Source organism: Melopsittacus undulatus, chromosome 12, assembly GCF_012275295.1.
Source record: "Melopsittacus undulatus isolate bMelUnd1 chromosome 12, bMelUnd1.mat.Z, whole genome shotgun sequence".
Taxonomy (NCBI): domain Eukaryota; kingdom Metazoa; phylum Chordata; class Aves; order Psittaciformes; family Psittaculidae; genus Melopsittacus; species Melopsittacus undulatus.
In genome coordinates, this window is record NC_047538.1 from 1107025 (window position 1) to 1121567 (window position 14543).

The 14543-nt window shown below is 55.0% G+C and overlaps 1 protein-coding gene across 4 annotated transcripts in view; it reads right to left on the bottom strand.

Annotated features, from left to right (window-relative positions):
• Nucleotides 1–213: 213 nt before the first annotated feature.
• Nucleotides 214–14543, bottom strand: part of LOC101868402 (oxysterol-binding protein 2-like) — an 80189-nt gene continuing 65859 nt past the window's right edge. For all 4 annotated transcript variants that reach the window (XM_034068357.1, XM_034068356.1, XM_034068358.1 and 1 more), the window contains 10 exons: nucleotides 12957–13074; nucleotides 12472–12538; nucleotides 11944–12111; nucleotides 7414–7659; nucleotides 6350–6470; nucleotides 5608–5711; nucleotides 5134–5229; nucleotides 4582–4766; nucleotides 3500–3720; nucleotides 214–3009 (listed from right to left, as the gene is read on the bottom strand). In XM_034068357.1, the coding sequence (XP_033924248.1) occupies nucleotides 2867–3009; nucleotides 3500–3720; nucleotides 4582–4766; nucleotides 5134–5229; nucleotides 5608–5711; nucleotides 6350–6470; nucleotides 7414–7659; nucleotides 11944–12111; nucleotides 12472–12538; nucleotides 12957–13074 (1469 nt within the window). In that variant the 3' untranslated portion in view covers nucleotides 214–2866. The remainder of the gene's footprint in view (nucleotides 3010–3499; nucleotides 3721–4581; nucleotides 4767–5133; nucleotides 5230–5607; nucleotides 5712–6349; nucleotides 6471–7413; nucleotides 7660–11943; nucleotides 12112–12471; nucleotides 12539–12956; nucleotides 13075–14543) is intronic.

Consider the following 14543-nt stretch of genomic DNA (forward strand, 5'->3'; position numbering starts at 1 on the left):
TGTCCTCTGGGCCACCCCTTAAAGCCCTCATCCCTTGGGCAACCTCCTTTCCCTGGGCCATCTCCTTCCCTGGTCCATCCCCTCTCTGGATCCTCTCCCTGGTCCCTTCCCTGGCCACCCCACCTACCATCCACCATGGAGATCAGCCACCTGGGGGCTCCTCCAGGCCCCCCACCTGTATCCTCAGGGAGTGAGCGACCATCTCAGCACTGCGGCTTTTAAAACTCCCGAATCCAAGTTTTATTTCCGTGTAGGAGAAGAGGGATCACTCACAATATATTGTTCCAAAAGAAATACATTTGACAGCATTTACAGTGGAATGACATTAAAATCCTCGGGGAGGGGCAATAGAAAGAGCAGGGGATGTGCTGTGGGTAAGTGCTGCCATTAGGAGGTCTCTAGAAGAGAGAGGAATTCTTAAAATCAGCCTAAAAAAGGGGGAATTCTGCCTTGGGGGTGCTCCTGGCGCTGCCCACGGGGCTGAGCAGGGTCTGGGATGGGCATTCAAAACAGCAGCAGCAATGGGGGTACAGCAGAGAGGATGTCCTGGGCTCCCAGAGCCCAGCAGGACCCTCGGTGCCAGCACTTACTGAGCTCTCCTCCATCGCGGGAACACTCAGATCCTGAATCAGGAAAAGCCGGGGCAGGAGCTCCTCAGCTCTCCAGCTGCACTGACAGAGCAGACAGGGCACATGAGGCATCTGAAGAGCTCCATTTCCAGCCCCTTTCACAATAAGCCCCACCCTGGGCAACTTTGGTTGCCACCACAAACGACGCTGCAATGCCCATGGAGCCAGTAAGTGGCCTGGAGCAAGTGGGGGGACACAGAGCACCTCCCTTCAAACCCCAAACACATCATTTCCAGAAGGGGATGCCTGTGTAACACCACCTGAACGCTCTCGCATCCAGCTCTGGAGCAACATGTTGCTTCTCCATTTTGGGAGTTACTTGGCTGCCATCAGTCCTACATCCTACCTCTGGGATGAGCCCAGGGAAATGGTGCTACAAAAACTCAGACAGACACTTCTGTCTTCATTATTTTTCATCTATTGTGTACCATAGAAATTTAAGCAAAATAATTTTATATATATTTATATATATATGTATAAATTAGAAGCAAATAAATAAGATTAAAGGGTACATGGGAATCAGTGGGTGTTGCCACTCCCAAGAGCCAACTCACTACTGTTATGCCGTACACGGTCTATATATACTGTACACGTAGGTGTGCTGTGAAGAATGGGTATGGAAGGTGCTGGAGGAGAAGCCAACCAGGAGGAGACTGATGGTTGAAGAACCTGATTGCATACATGTCCCATGTGCAGCCTGGGGATTCCAGTTGCCATTGCCTCAAAGTTCATTATTGCTAATTATCTTCCAATGTGGATGTGACACAGGCCGGCTACGGGGGGGCTCTGAGCCCTGCGAGGCAGCAGTGGGTGATATGGTGAAGACATCAAAATGAGATCTGACAGCGCAAACGTCCAGGTCCCTCACACTCTCTGGCCCAGAGGATCCCACCTTCGGGACCTTCCACCTCCGTCCTCCTGCTCCATGCCCCAGCACCGCTCGCTCCTGGTCCTCATCGATCATCAGCAGGGATTGCTCTGCTCCTCCCGGCAGGTCCAGGGCTGCAGGAGGGGCCAGGAGGGACGTGGGGGTCCCCCAGCCCCATGCTCAGGCTGCTTTAGTGATTACCTGAAACTGCTCCTGGGATAGAGCAGCCACAAGAGAGGAGGATGAAGGGAGCTGGGCTGTGGGTGCCCTCCGGGCTCAGCCCCGCCATGCCAGGGGACTATGGACCAGAGCTGCATGGCTTGATGGGGAAGACACAGGGATGGGAGACGCAGGACCAAGACTCTGCCTCAGGGAGGCTCCATCCCATTGGCACCATGGCACCTCTTCCCTCCCGGTGTCTGGCAGAGCTCAGCAGGGAGATGCTGCCTACGGAGCCAGCACCGAGGTTCAGCCCCTTGGCTGCAGTGGTATGGAGCGGGAGAGAGCCAGAATGTGGACCCTAGAGCATTACTGGGGACAAACCTCTTTGCCCTGGGTCTGCCAAGCATTCCCAACATCGGCAAGGCTGTTTCTCCTTTGGATGTGGTTGCAGGAAAACCAAACCAACCCAAACCTCACTCAAATCATTCTAACAAAGCATCATATTAAAGACAGTCCCAAACCTTGGCTAAGCACAGCAGACTGCAGGGAATCTGCTCCAGCGATTTTAAAATAAAGAAAATGGCCAAAAACCCAAAGTCACAGCTGAAATATCCAAATTGATGCTACTGGGAACACTGGGCACTGTGGGACCCACCAAAAGCCTCCAGGATCAAGCGTCACAGCCCCTGGGGACAGTTTTCCAAGCAGGACACCGTGTTGTTTGTGCCCCTCTTTGAGGGAACCTGAACCAGGAGCCAATGTAAAAAAATAAAGTAATTCCATCAAGTCCACACAGATGGGGGAAAAAAGAGAAAACCAGGTCAAAGGGAAGAGCTCACATGAGTGCACCGCATCCCCACAGCGTGAGCATCTTTGGAAGTCGACGTCTCAGCCAGCACAGCCGAGATGCTGCAAGACAGAGGCAGCAGCTCCTGACAGCAGCGAACACATTCGGGTAGGATGGAGCCAGCCTCGGGTGCCCTCTCGCCTCGGCAGCTGCTGCAAACCCATCAGTGAACCCCACCATCCATTTGTTAGTGCGTAAAAAAATAGGTTTGGAGTCCCTGGGTACGTTTGCTTCTCACATTCCTGCAGGGGCTGACTCGGGGGGGATGTATTTGCCCTGTCAAGCGCCAGCGGGATGCTGCCAGCGTGGCCTCGCTGTCCTTCTGTCTGTCCCAGTGAGCAGAGGCCACCCCGGGGTGGCTCAGAAGATGTCGGGGCACATGCTCCAGTCCTGCTTGTCCTTGGCCTCCCAGTAGCCACCTTTATAGACACAGATGAGCTCCCCCGTCACGGTGTCCACCTTGCGCTCAAACCACAGTGGGATGTAGCCCTCATAGTCCTTGCCTGCCAGGGGGAATCATAGAATAGAATAGTTAGGGTTGGGAAGGACCTTAAGATCATCCAGTTCCAACCCCCCTGCCATGGGCAGGGACACCTCACACTAAACCATGGCACCCAAGGCTCTGTCCAACCTGGCCTTGAACACTGTCAGGGATGGAGCATTCACAGCTTCCCTGGGCAACCCATTCCAGTGCCTCACCACCCTAACAGTAAAGAATTTCCTTCTTACATCCAGTCTAAAGTTCCCCTCTTTAAGTTTGAACCCATCGCCCCTTGTCCTATCACTACAGTCTCTAATGAACAGTCCCCCCCAGCATCCTTACAGACCCCCTAAACCCAGGATAAGGGATGCTTTTCCCAGCTGAAAGCCAGCAAATCCCACGCTAAGAGCCACAGGGTCCTTCCTTCACCCCCCAACCCAGCGGGGGGTTTCAACGCCGCCTGCCCCCTCCCAGGGTGGTCCCTGCCCCGCCAGCATCCCAGAGGATCTCACCTTCCTCCAGGGCCTCCACGGCCTCGGCCTCCCTCCTGCGCCGCACAGCTCGCTGCTTCTCCTCCAGCCGCTGCTTCTCCACGTTGGCCTCGTCCCAGCGGCCGCTCTCCATGAGGCGCTGGTCGGGGCGCAGGCGGCTGTCGGTGGGAGCCACGCGCTCCTCGGGCTCGTTCAGCGTGAGGGCCAGCTCCGAGAAGAAATACATGTTCTCAGCGTTCTCCCTGAGGCCACAGAGCTCCGGTCAGTGTGGTGCAGGCAGTGCCACCTCGAGCACAGCTCCCCAGCCCCTCGTGTCCTCACGCCTCATACCAGCCCCATTGATGCTTCTCCTGCTACCCCAAAACCAGAGGGTTTTTACAGGGTGCAGCTGTGGCTGCCCCATCCCTGGCAGTGTTCAAGGCCAGGTTGGACACAGGGGCTTGGAGCAGCTGCTCCAGTGGAAGGGGCCCCTGCCTGTGGCAGGGGTTGGAGCTGGATGGGATTTAAGGCCCCTTCCAACCCAAACCAGGCTGGGATTTGGGGAGCCCTTCCTCCCACCTGCTAAACAGAGATGCCTGTGATACTTTGATGGGTGTCTTGGAGGGGAGCAGATCCCTCCTCTGCTGCCTCCACACGGGCAGGCTAAAAGCCAAGGCTATGACCTCTGAGTGCACAGCCAAGACACAGAATGGCTTCACCCAAAAGCTCCTGGATCACAGAATCACAGAGAATTCCAGCCTGGTTTGGGTTGGAAAGGACCTTAACATCATCCAGTTCCAACCTCCTGCCATGGGCAGGGGCACCTTCCACTGACTTCAGAGTATCCCTGCTGTGGGCAAGAGAGCCAAGAGGACCGGTCTCCTGAGGGCTAAAGCAGCTGGTGGAATAGGATGGCCAGGGAAGCCAATGCAGCCAACACATCTCCTGCCATCACCACTGCCCCAAAACCATTACCTCCAACTGCCCCTAACACCCCCCAGAGCCACCCCCCCTTGCAGGGACCTGCTGTGTGCAGCCACACAAGCCCCGCTCCCCTTCCCACGTCCTCTGCTCTGGGCACATGAGTGCAGGCTGTGGGGCTCAGGGTGACAGGAGGGACTCACGGGAGGGGGTACTTCTTCCACAGGACCTTTGGAGACAGCGTCTGGTAGACAGTTTTCTGCTTCCCCTCCATGCTGGTGCTGCCGTGGCTGCTCTGCACGATCTTGGAGCACTCCATCTTCTCATCCCACGTGCCGGACATGACATAGTGCGCCTTGCCATCGGCATCACTCACCACCCCCGTCACCTGGCAGGAGGAGATGGCTCTGGTGATGTTTGGAAAGGCTCAGAGGACAGGGAGAGGTGCAGGGGGAACAATACCCTCCAGGTCTCCAAACGGAGCCCAGGACAGGGGGAGTGTGTGCCTATTCTGACCAGGAAGGGGGGTCTCCAGCCCATCAAACCCTTCCCAGGTCTCAGTGCTGCAGCTCCAGCACATGGAGAACCCAACATGGGCTCTGCTTGGAGGTGTCCCCCAGCCCTCCCTGGTGACCCATGGCAGAGGGGCCAGCATGGGCAAGACTGTGGCCCTCTGAGCCCAGCTTAGAGACAAGAGCCAGGTCTCATCCCAGCCAGGACAGGCAGAAGGAGCAGGGAGATTGATGGATACACACCTTTCGGGGAACATCCCTGGAGAAGTAGCTGTAGGGGGTAAATTTCAGCTGGCATTTATCTTTTGACTGATGGTTAACAATCTCTATTTCACCAGACTAGATAAAAGACACAGAACCAGAGCAAGTGAGAGGCTTGGCAAGGAGACAAATCAGGCATTAGTTGTAGTGCAGGTACAGATCAACACCAGCTGCAGCATCACCCGTGGCTGCAGCCACCACCCCAGGCAACCCCATAGGGTCAAACCCATCACCCACCCTGCCCCATGGAGCTGCTGGCCTTGGGAAGAACCATAAGGAGCTCCAGGAAGCTTTGCCCCATCCCTACAGGGAAGCACGGCTTCCTATTGTGATAAGAGTACGGTGGGGACACCAATATCTACCCCAGGAAGGCAATGCCCTTCCAGGCCCCATGCCCAGAGCCACAGCCAGGCCAGGCCAGGCAGGACCCATCACCTCAGACCCATAGGCACCAACCTGGTCAATCCAGAGCTTGCCCACGATGATGTTGTGAACAGTGGAGGTGACTTTCCTCCAGACATAGTGATTCCCACTGGAGTGGAACTCAAGGTGGATGGCACCTGCAGAGAGAGGGCAGGGCTGTGGGGACCACCCCAGCACCATGCTGGTCCTCAGAGTCAATCCAGCCCCTCTACCTGCATCTCCCATCATTCATCCCTCTCGTTGCTGCATGCTCCATGTTCTGCTGCAGGCAGTGACCTGCACAGCCTCTGCCCTCTTCCCAACATCCCAAAACCACTCATTTCAAAAGCAGGTCAGAAAGGTGCTGCCTGGTTGACTCTCAGTGTCAAAACCACTTTTACTCAGCCCAGGGGCAGGCAGAAGACAAACAGAACACAGGAAGGAGGCAGCTTATTGCATCTGGCTGCTGGGGAGGGGTTTAAACCAGGCAGCAAGACAACCTGTAAGCATCACTTCAAGAGAAATCAATTCATGGGCAAGCAGGGCATTTCCAAAGCACCTCTGCTATGATGCCAGCAGCAAGCAACACAGCCCCTTTGCAGCTGATACATTAATTTCCAGGGGAGATGAGTTAGCACCAGGCTGTCTGTCATCAGGAGCACCAATCCGTGCTCCCAGGGTGGAATTCACTGCTCCCTGCATGAGCCCAAGGCACCATCAAGGTACTTTAACCTTTAGGTACCGCATGAGCTGTGCAGGGATAAAAGCAAGTCCCAAACCTGCACGTGTCACCTACCCAGTGGCATGATGGAGAGATATTTGCCCCTGAACTTGCTGGCGATGGTGATTTCCTGCCACAAGGTCCACCCTCGCGTGGAGAAGACATGATGGGCGGCTGCAGGGGGGTGGTGGCTCACCTGGGGAGAGAAGAAACAGCCCGTGAAGGACAGCCACCAGCACCAGAGAGCCCTGGTGACTGCTCACAGTGTGGCTTCTGGGACATGCAATAGCTCCAGGCCAGCTTCAGCCTTAAGGATGCTCCACTGCACTGACCTGAACACTCTGCTCTTCTCCTGGGCATCAGGGTGACTTCCTGTGAGGTTCCCCAGCAGCAAAAGGAGGTGAACCAAGCTCCTGCCAGGATCTGCTGAGGCTTGTTGGTAAAATGTTACCTTACAACCACAGCCTGGCTTGTGCTGGAAGGGACCTTAAAGCTCCTCCAGCTCCAACCCCTGCCATGGGCAGGGACCCTCTCCACTGGAGCAGCTGCTCCAAGCCCCTGTGTCCAACCTGGCCTTGAACACTGCCAGGGATGGGGCAGCCACAGCTTCTCTGGGCACCCTGTGCCAGCACCTCAGCACCCTCACAGGGAACAGCTTCTGCCTAAGAGCTCATCTCAGTCTCCCCTCTGGCAGGTTCAAGCCATTCCCATGCCAAGGTGCTGAGCGCCCCAAGCTGCTGGATTACACACAGGAGCACAGCAAAGAGCTCCCTGTTAAATCCCACTGTCACCAGCAGGAGACAATCCTATTTGGATAACAGGATTTCAGGCACAAGATTATCAATGCTTTGCTCAGTGCATTGGGCTGAGCAGCACATGCAGCATCCAAGTGAGGTTCAGGGCAGCAGGAAGAGCGTCCATCTGTCTGTCCCACCTTTGTTGCTCTACAACACTGGGATTGGACACTCTGCGGCTCAAAAATGCCTTGGGTTGTGCCTGCTGCTGCTGATGCCAACACCAACAGCAACCTGTTGGCTGCCTCAGCCAGGATGCTGCTCAGTGCAAGGAGATGCTGGTGCTTTGGCTATGCAGGGGCAGCAGGACAGGCACACTCAGTCCCTCCACAGCCCCTGGCTCACCTGCTCGCAGAGGGAGCGGAAGCCCAGCTCCTCCAGCCGGTCCAGCTCGTAGGTCTCCCCCAGCAGTGGGTTGAAGGGCTTCGCAGTGCGGTGGACGGTTGTGGAGTAGGAAGACACGGAGAAGGCAGCCACAAAGCACATCTGCTCCGTGGAGCTCTCGCACTTGGCCGCCTTGTCCAGCAGCTCGTGGTACTCCAGGTCCTCTGTCAGCCTCTGCAGCATGGAGAGCGGCTCGTTGAAGTTCACCTGGGGGGACACAAGGAATGCTCAGCAAAGCAGGGGAGGTGCCAAGCCAAGCACTGCACCCTCTGCCTCCTCCCCCCAGCACCAGGCCCTGCTGCCACCAGCATCCCACATGTCTGGCTCTGAGCATGGAGCAATGTGCTCCAGGAGGCCAGATCCAGGGACGATGGAAAGGGCTGAATGGAAGCAGCAGCCCCCAGGGTGTGGGGCTGGATGAGCCAAGTCACCCTGCCTGCTCCCTGCCTGCACACTCCCTGTTCACTGCCTTCACACTGCCTGCTCCCTGCCTCTGCAGCATTATGGAGACATTAAAGGTCAGAAATCCACACTTTGCTCTCTGAACTGTACTACAAGAGCTGGGAGCCCTGGGAGCTATCCAGACACAGAACCATGGAATCCCAGCCTGGTTTGGGTTGAAGGGACCTTAAAGCTCATCCAGCTCCAACCTCTGCCACAGGCAGGGACCCCTTCCACTGGAGCAGCTGCTCCAAGCCCCTGTGTCCAACCTGGTCTTGAGCACTGCCAGGGATGGGGCAGCCACATACAGTCTCAGGTATAAACTTGCTCTGATGATGGAGCACCAGTGACCCCCAAAACAAGCTGCAGCAGCAGGACCAGCTCCCTCCTGCCTCCTGGCCAGTATCCACCAGCCACAAGCAAGAGGCTGCACAGGGCAGGGACACACTGTTCCCTGGCTGCTCTCCATCTCCTCCATCACCTCCTGGCAAAGCCATTCTCATACCAGTTGCAGCCCCGCTGCTCAGAAAACCTTGAAAAGCCCCATTTGGGGGTGTCCCTGTGTAATACTGATACTAATGTTATAATTCCTGGTAGTAGATTCACTTTTCACTACCAGTTCAGAACAAAGAAACATATTTTAGAAGGAGCAGATGGTTGAAGGATGGGAGCACCACTTCTATAAGCCAACCTCCGTATTTCATCCTAGAGAAAACAAATTCCAGCTTGTTCCACTCGTGGATTTAGCCTGTAAGCATTAGGGCTCTTACAGCACCTGAGAAGGAGCGACAGGCAGACAGGCAGCATCACATCCACATGATAAAGCAAATCACTGCTGGCTTGAGGTAACGCTTGGGAGAGACGCAGAGAGAGAACAAAGCAGCAGCTGCATCCTCCCCACTAGCATCAGCAAAGCTAAACCTTTCCACAGGGGGAGAATGTAAATGGTTGTTGGAAGGAGATGAAATTGTCCTCACATTGCCTCACCATGGGCTGCTTGTTCTTGGGGTGAATCTGCCAATGAAATGCCACGTGTGGCTGAGCTTGTGGAGGCAAAGCAGCTTCCTGGCTCAGCTTGCAGGGTGCGAAGCATCTCCCTTCTGAGCTTGTGGGGTGTAAAGCATCACCCTTCCTCTATCTGTACAGACATGCAGAGAGGAGCTGACAGTGAGTGGCTGAGCCTCTTCTTCACAAGCAGTGCTGGGAAACCAGATCCACTCACCCCAGGGAGGGATGGAGGAATCACATCCCCTGAGCCAGCAGAGGGGCTACTGTGCCAGCAGAACATACTGCCCTGAGGCTTGGGCTCGTTTTAGCAGCTCCTGGGCATGACTGGATTGATAGGGAAGGTATTGATTTCCTCTCTCCAGGAACCAGCAGCTGCTGGTATTTCGCATCCTGAGCTTATTTCTGTTCCCATCATGCCTCTATCTGACACTGATGCTGCTGCAGAAATGCCAACAGGCAGTGCTGGGCTGTGTATCTTGGCTGGAAATAGCACAGGCAGAGAGAACGCAGCACTCTCACTTGGAGAACATCAGGTACTGTTTTAAGAAGAGATAAAACACCAACAATTCAGCATCCAGGCCCCTGTGACACGCTCCTTCTGCCTTACCCAGCAAAGGAAGGACCCCAGATAAGGCTCATGGCTCATAAGGCTTTTCAAGGGAAAAAAGAGGGTTATAAAAGGTGGAAGCAAAGACAGGCAGTCTGGGAAGAATACAGGGATGTTGTTCAGGAAGGTAGGGACCAGGTTAGGAAAGCTAAGGCCCAGTCAGAATTAAACTTGGCTACGGATGTGAAAGATAACAGGAAGGGATTCTATGGGTACATTGTGAATAAAAAACAGACTGGGGACAACGTAGGCCCCCTCTGGAAGCTTTCAGGAGAACTGGCTACACAGGATTTGGAGGAGGCTGAGGTTCTCAATGACTTCTTTGCTTCCTTTGCCTTCACTGGCAAATGCTCTGACCACACCACCCAAGACTTGGAAGGCAGACACAGGGACTGTGAGAATGAAGACCTTGGGCCCACTGTAGGAGAGGATCTGGTTCAAGACCATCTTAAGAACCTGAATGTACACAAGTCCATGGGACCTGATGAAATCCATCCGCGGGTCCTGAAGGAGCCGGTGAATGAAGTTGCAAAGCCACTGGCCATCATATTTGAAAAATCATGGCAGTCAGGTGAAGTTCCTGATGACTGGAAAAAGGGAAATAAAACCCCCATTTTCAAGAAGGGGAAAATGGATGACCCAGGGAATTACAGACCAGTCAGTCTTACCTCTGTGCCTGGCAAAACCTGGGAGCAGATTCTCTTGGAAGGCATGCTAGAGCACATGAAAAACAACAAGGTGCTTGGTGACAACCAACATGGCTTCACTAAGGGGAAATCCTGCCTGATCAATTTGGTGGCCTTCTATGATGGGGCTATGGAAATGACGGACAGGGGTGGAGCAGTTGAGGTCATCTACCTGGACTTGTGCAAAGCGTTCGACACTGTCCCACATGACATCCCTGTTTCTAAATTGGAGAGACATCAATTTGATAGGTGGACCACTCGGTGGGTAAAGAACTGTCTGGATGGCAGCATGCAAAGAGTTGTGGCCAATGGTTCAATGTCCGTCTGGAGATCAGTAACGAGTGGTGTCCCTCAGGGATCAGTGTTGGGACCGGTCTCATTTAATATCTTTGTCACTGACATGGACAATGGAATTGAGTGTGCCCTCAGCAAGTTTGCCGATGACACCAAGCTGTGTGGTTCTGTTGATCTGCTGGAGGGAAGGAATGCCATCCAGAGGGACCTTGACACGCTTGGGAAGTGTCCTGATGCCAACCTCATGAAGTTTAACCATGCCAAGTGCAAGGTCCTACACCTGGGTTGGAGCAATCCCGGGCACAGCTACAGGTTGGGCAGAGCAGCCCTGGGGAGAAAGACTTGGGAGTGTTGGTCAATGAGAAAATGAACATGAGCCAGCTTCAGTGTGCACTCACAGCCCAGAAATCCAACCGTATCCTGGGCTACATCAAAAGAAGCGTGACCAGCGGGTCCAAGGAGGTGATCCTGCCCCTCTGCTCTGCTCTCTCATGAGACCTCACTTGGAGCATTGTGTGCAGTTCTGGTGTCCTCATCATAAAAAGGACATGGAACTGTTGGAACAAGTCCAGAGGAGGCCACGAGGATGATCAGGGACTGGAGCACCTCCTGTATGAAGACAGACTGAGAAAGTTGGGAATGTTCAGCCTGGAGAAGAGAAGGCTGCGTGGAGACCTCATAGCAGCTTCCAGTGTCTGAAGGGGGCAGATAGGGATGCTGGGGATGGACTCTTCATTAGGGACTGTAGTGACAGGACAAGGGGTAATGGGTTCAAACTGAAACAGGGGAATTTTAGACTGGATCTAAGGAAGAAATTCTTTACTGTGAGGGTGGTGAGGTACTGGAATTGGGTTGCCCAGGGAGGTTGTGAATGCTCCATCCCTGACAGTGCTCAAGTCCAGGTTGAACAGAGCCTTGGGTGCCATGGTTTAGTGTGAGGTGTCCCTGCCCATGGCAGGGGGGTTGGAACTGGATGATCTTAAGGTCCTTTCCAACCCAAACTATGTTATGATTCTATGTAACAGCCATGATGTCAGAACCCTTCACCACAAAGCAAGTGGCACTCCATCCGCATGCCACTGCAGCATTTTCAGCTTCCCAGCTCTCCGGCAGCAGAAGGATGATTCCAAGGGGCAAATAAATTGAGGTGAAAATGCCAGGGCTTGGACTCAGCAGCACAGCGCAGTGAGGACATCCTGATGCTGCAGAGCACGGCCAGGGAGGAGAGTGAGGGGGTTCCAGAGGGCTCTGCCCAGTGCAAAACCCAGACCCAGGATGGGGTTGACTCCTGTCCCACTGGGGGCTGCTCTGCTGCCATGGAACAGAGCAGCACCAGCCAGAGCCATCACCCAAAGCCTCTGCACTGGCAGGAGCCATGCCCACACCAAACCCTCAGCACCAGCACCACAGCAGCACCTCCTCCCCTGCCCCTGGTGCTGGGACACGCTCACTCACAGGCATGGGGATCTTGGAGAGCTCTTTGCCAATGCAGTTTTTCATGATGCTCCAGAGGTTAAGGCTGTAGTTGGGTTTGTCGGGGATGCGGCTCCGTCTCCTTTTCTTCGGCAGGAGATCTTTGCAAGTGGATTCATTGTAGCTGCTTTGATTTGAGCTTTCAAAGACCTGCAGGAGCAACAGAAGAAACACAGATCTAAGCTGGACTTGCCCCAAATGACCCAGCCAAAGCCAGCAGCTCCTGGAAGCAGCAACCACAGGTCAGGAGATCCTTTGGGCACTTGTTCTGGGGAGCAGTGCTGGAGCCTGTTCTCCAGGGCATGGGGGAAATACCAATGTCCCCAACACTCTCCTGCTACCCTTGGAGGGGGTTTGGATGCTGCTCTGAGAGTGCTGACATCTGTGGCTCACAGAGCAGCCAACTCTGCTCCTTCCTGGAGGCACAGAGAGTTCCTTCCCCCCTTTCCTGCTCCTCTCCCCTGGTTCCATCCCAAGGACCATCCCTCCCACCCTGCCCGGCCAACTCACGCTGTCCTCCAGGGTCCAGTCCTCGGAGTGGCCCTCGCTGGCTCCACTCAGGTTACTGCCCGAACGCCTGTGGGGCAGGAAGTACAAGTGAGGGCAGAGAAGGGGACAGAAGAGCTGAGGCTGGTGCAGCACAGCCAGCATCACCCACAGCATCACCCTGCACCACCCCAGGGTGCAACAGGAAAGGCAGCAAGGTGACAGGGGCCATGCACAGGTGCTGGGAGGGGATGCTCAGCACCGTATGACCCAGCCTGTGGGCACCAATCCCAGTGATGTGACCATGGGTCAGACCACCAGTACTTCCGGCCCAAACAGATGTCCAGGGAGGCACAAGAGCACGAGCTCTGCACACGAAGCAACCCCATGGAAGGGGATGCCACCCTAAAGCCCAAGTGCAAGGCTCAGCAAACCACTCCTTCCTGCTCTTCCTGTGCTCACAGCAGGTTGCACTCTACAACACGTGGCCCTGGGGCAGGGGCTCATACCTGTGGTGCCTGGGGTCTGCGGTTACAGTGATAAAAGCTGGTGCATCCTCCATGGCATCAAAATACTCTGTCTCTTCATCTTCATCACTGGCCTCTCCTTTCGCAGACTGCACACTCCCTGTTGGCACAAAAGGTGTGAGACACTCGGGTGTTGCTGGTTCCCTTTAGAACCAATTGAGCATGAGTCTGTCCCCAGCGCCCACCCTCCACCAGCCATTTCCCCTCCAACACTGGCTCCATCTACAGCTTGCCCCCTCCTCTCCACCCCACTCCACAACAAGAAGATGCCGTACCTATTTCCAGCTCCTAAAAGCATGGATGTGCCCTGGCAGCACATCTCCTGCTCCCAATGCTGGCACACAAGGGCTCCCTGCTGTGCTTGGGAAAACCTCCAAATGCCACCCAGAGCACCTGGGACCAGAGCAGCCACTCGGCTCCAGCCCCCCCACCACAGCAGCCCATCGGGCTCAGCTTCCCAGCAGGGTTCAGCAGCCTCCTTCCTTGCATCATTCCCAGACTCCTCCAGAGGAGCAGGGGCATCCCTTGTGATAGGGTTGGGCCAGATTTGTGCCTGTCCCTACAGCAGTGTTCCCCTGCTCTCCCCACTGTGCCACAGAGTCATTTGGGTTGGGAAAGTCCGTTAAGCTCATCCAGTCCAACTGTTCCCCAGCACTGCCAAGGCCACCACTGATCCATGTCCTTAAGTATCACATCTTACACAGTGACTCCACCGCATCCCTGGACAGCCCATTCTGATGCTTGACAGCCCTTGTGATGAAGAAATTGTCCAATTGTCCAATATCCAATCTAAACCTCTCCTGGCACAGCTTGAAGTTGTTTCCTTGAGGCCATACAAGAACAAGGGCAGAGCCTGGCACTGCCATCATCCTCACCACAGCCACGATTCTCCCCCTTGAGTCTATCTATCCTTTACAATGAGACAAGGCACAATTGGCAGGATTTGGCACTGCTGCTTCCCACAGGGAAGGAGATTTGGCAGGAATACAAAAGCTGTTTGATTTTATTGCCCAGTAAATCCTGTGAGCAGCAAACAAGCCCTGGAGGAGCCACCAGAGAACCCTCACAGCTGGGAGCGCCGGGATTCCTCCAGGCACCTCCAGCAGCCAGAAAGGGCCCACAGTTAAGGGTTCTGGCTACCAAAATAGTCTGGGGTGAGCCCTCTCCTGCATCCATATCCTGGGGACATCCTCAAGCAAGGAGCAGCAGGACAGTTAGGAATAATTAAGGTGTAATCATGGAATCCAAGCCTGGTTTGGGTTGGAAGGGGCCTTAAAGCTCCTCCAGCTCCAACCCCTGCCACAGGCACGGACCCCTTCCACTGGAGCAGCTGCTCCAAGCCCCTGTGTCCAACCTGGCCTTGAACACTGCCAGGGATGGGGCAGCCACAGCTTCTCTGGGCACCCTGTGCCAGCGCCTCAGCACCCTCACAGGGAACAGCTTCTGCCTAAGAGCTCATCTCAGTCTCCCCTGTTCTGGCAGGTTCAAGCCATTCCCCTTGGCCTGTCCCTACAGGCCCTTGTCCCAAGCCCCTCTCCAGGTTTCCTGTAGCTCCCTTAATGCACTGGA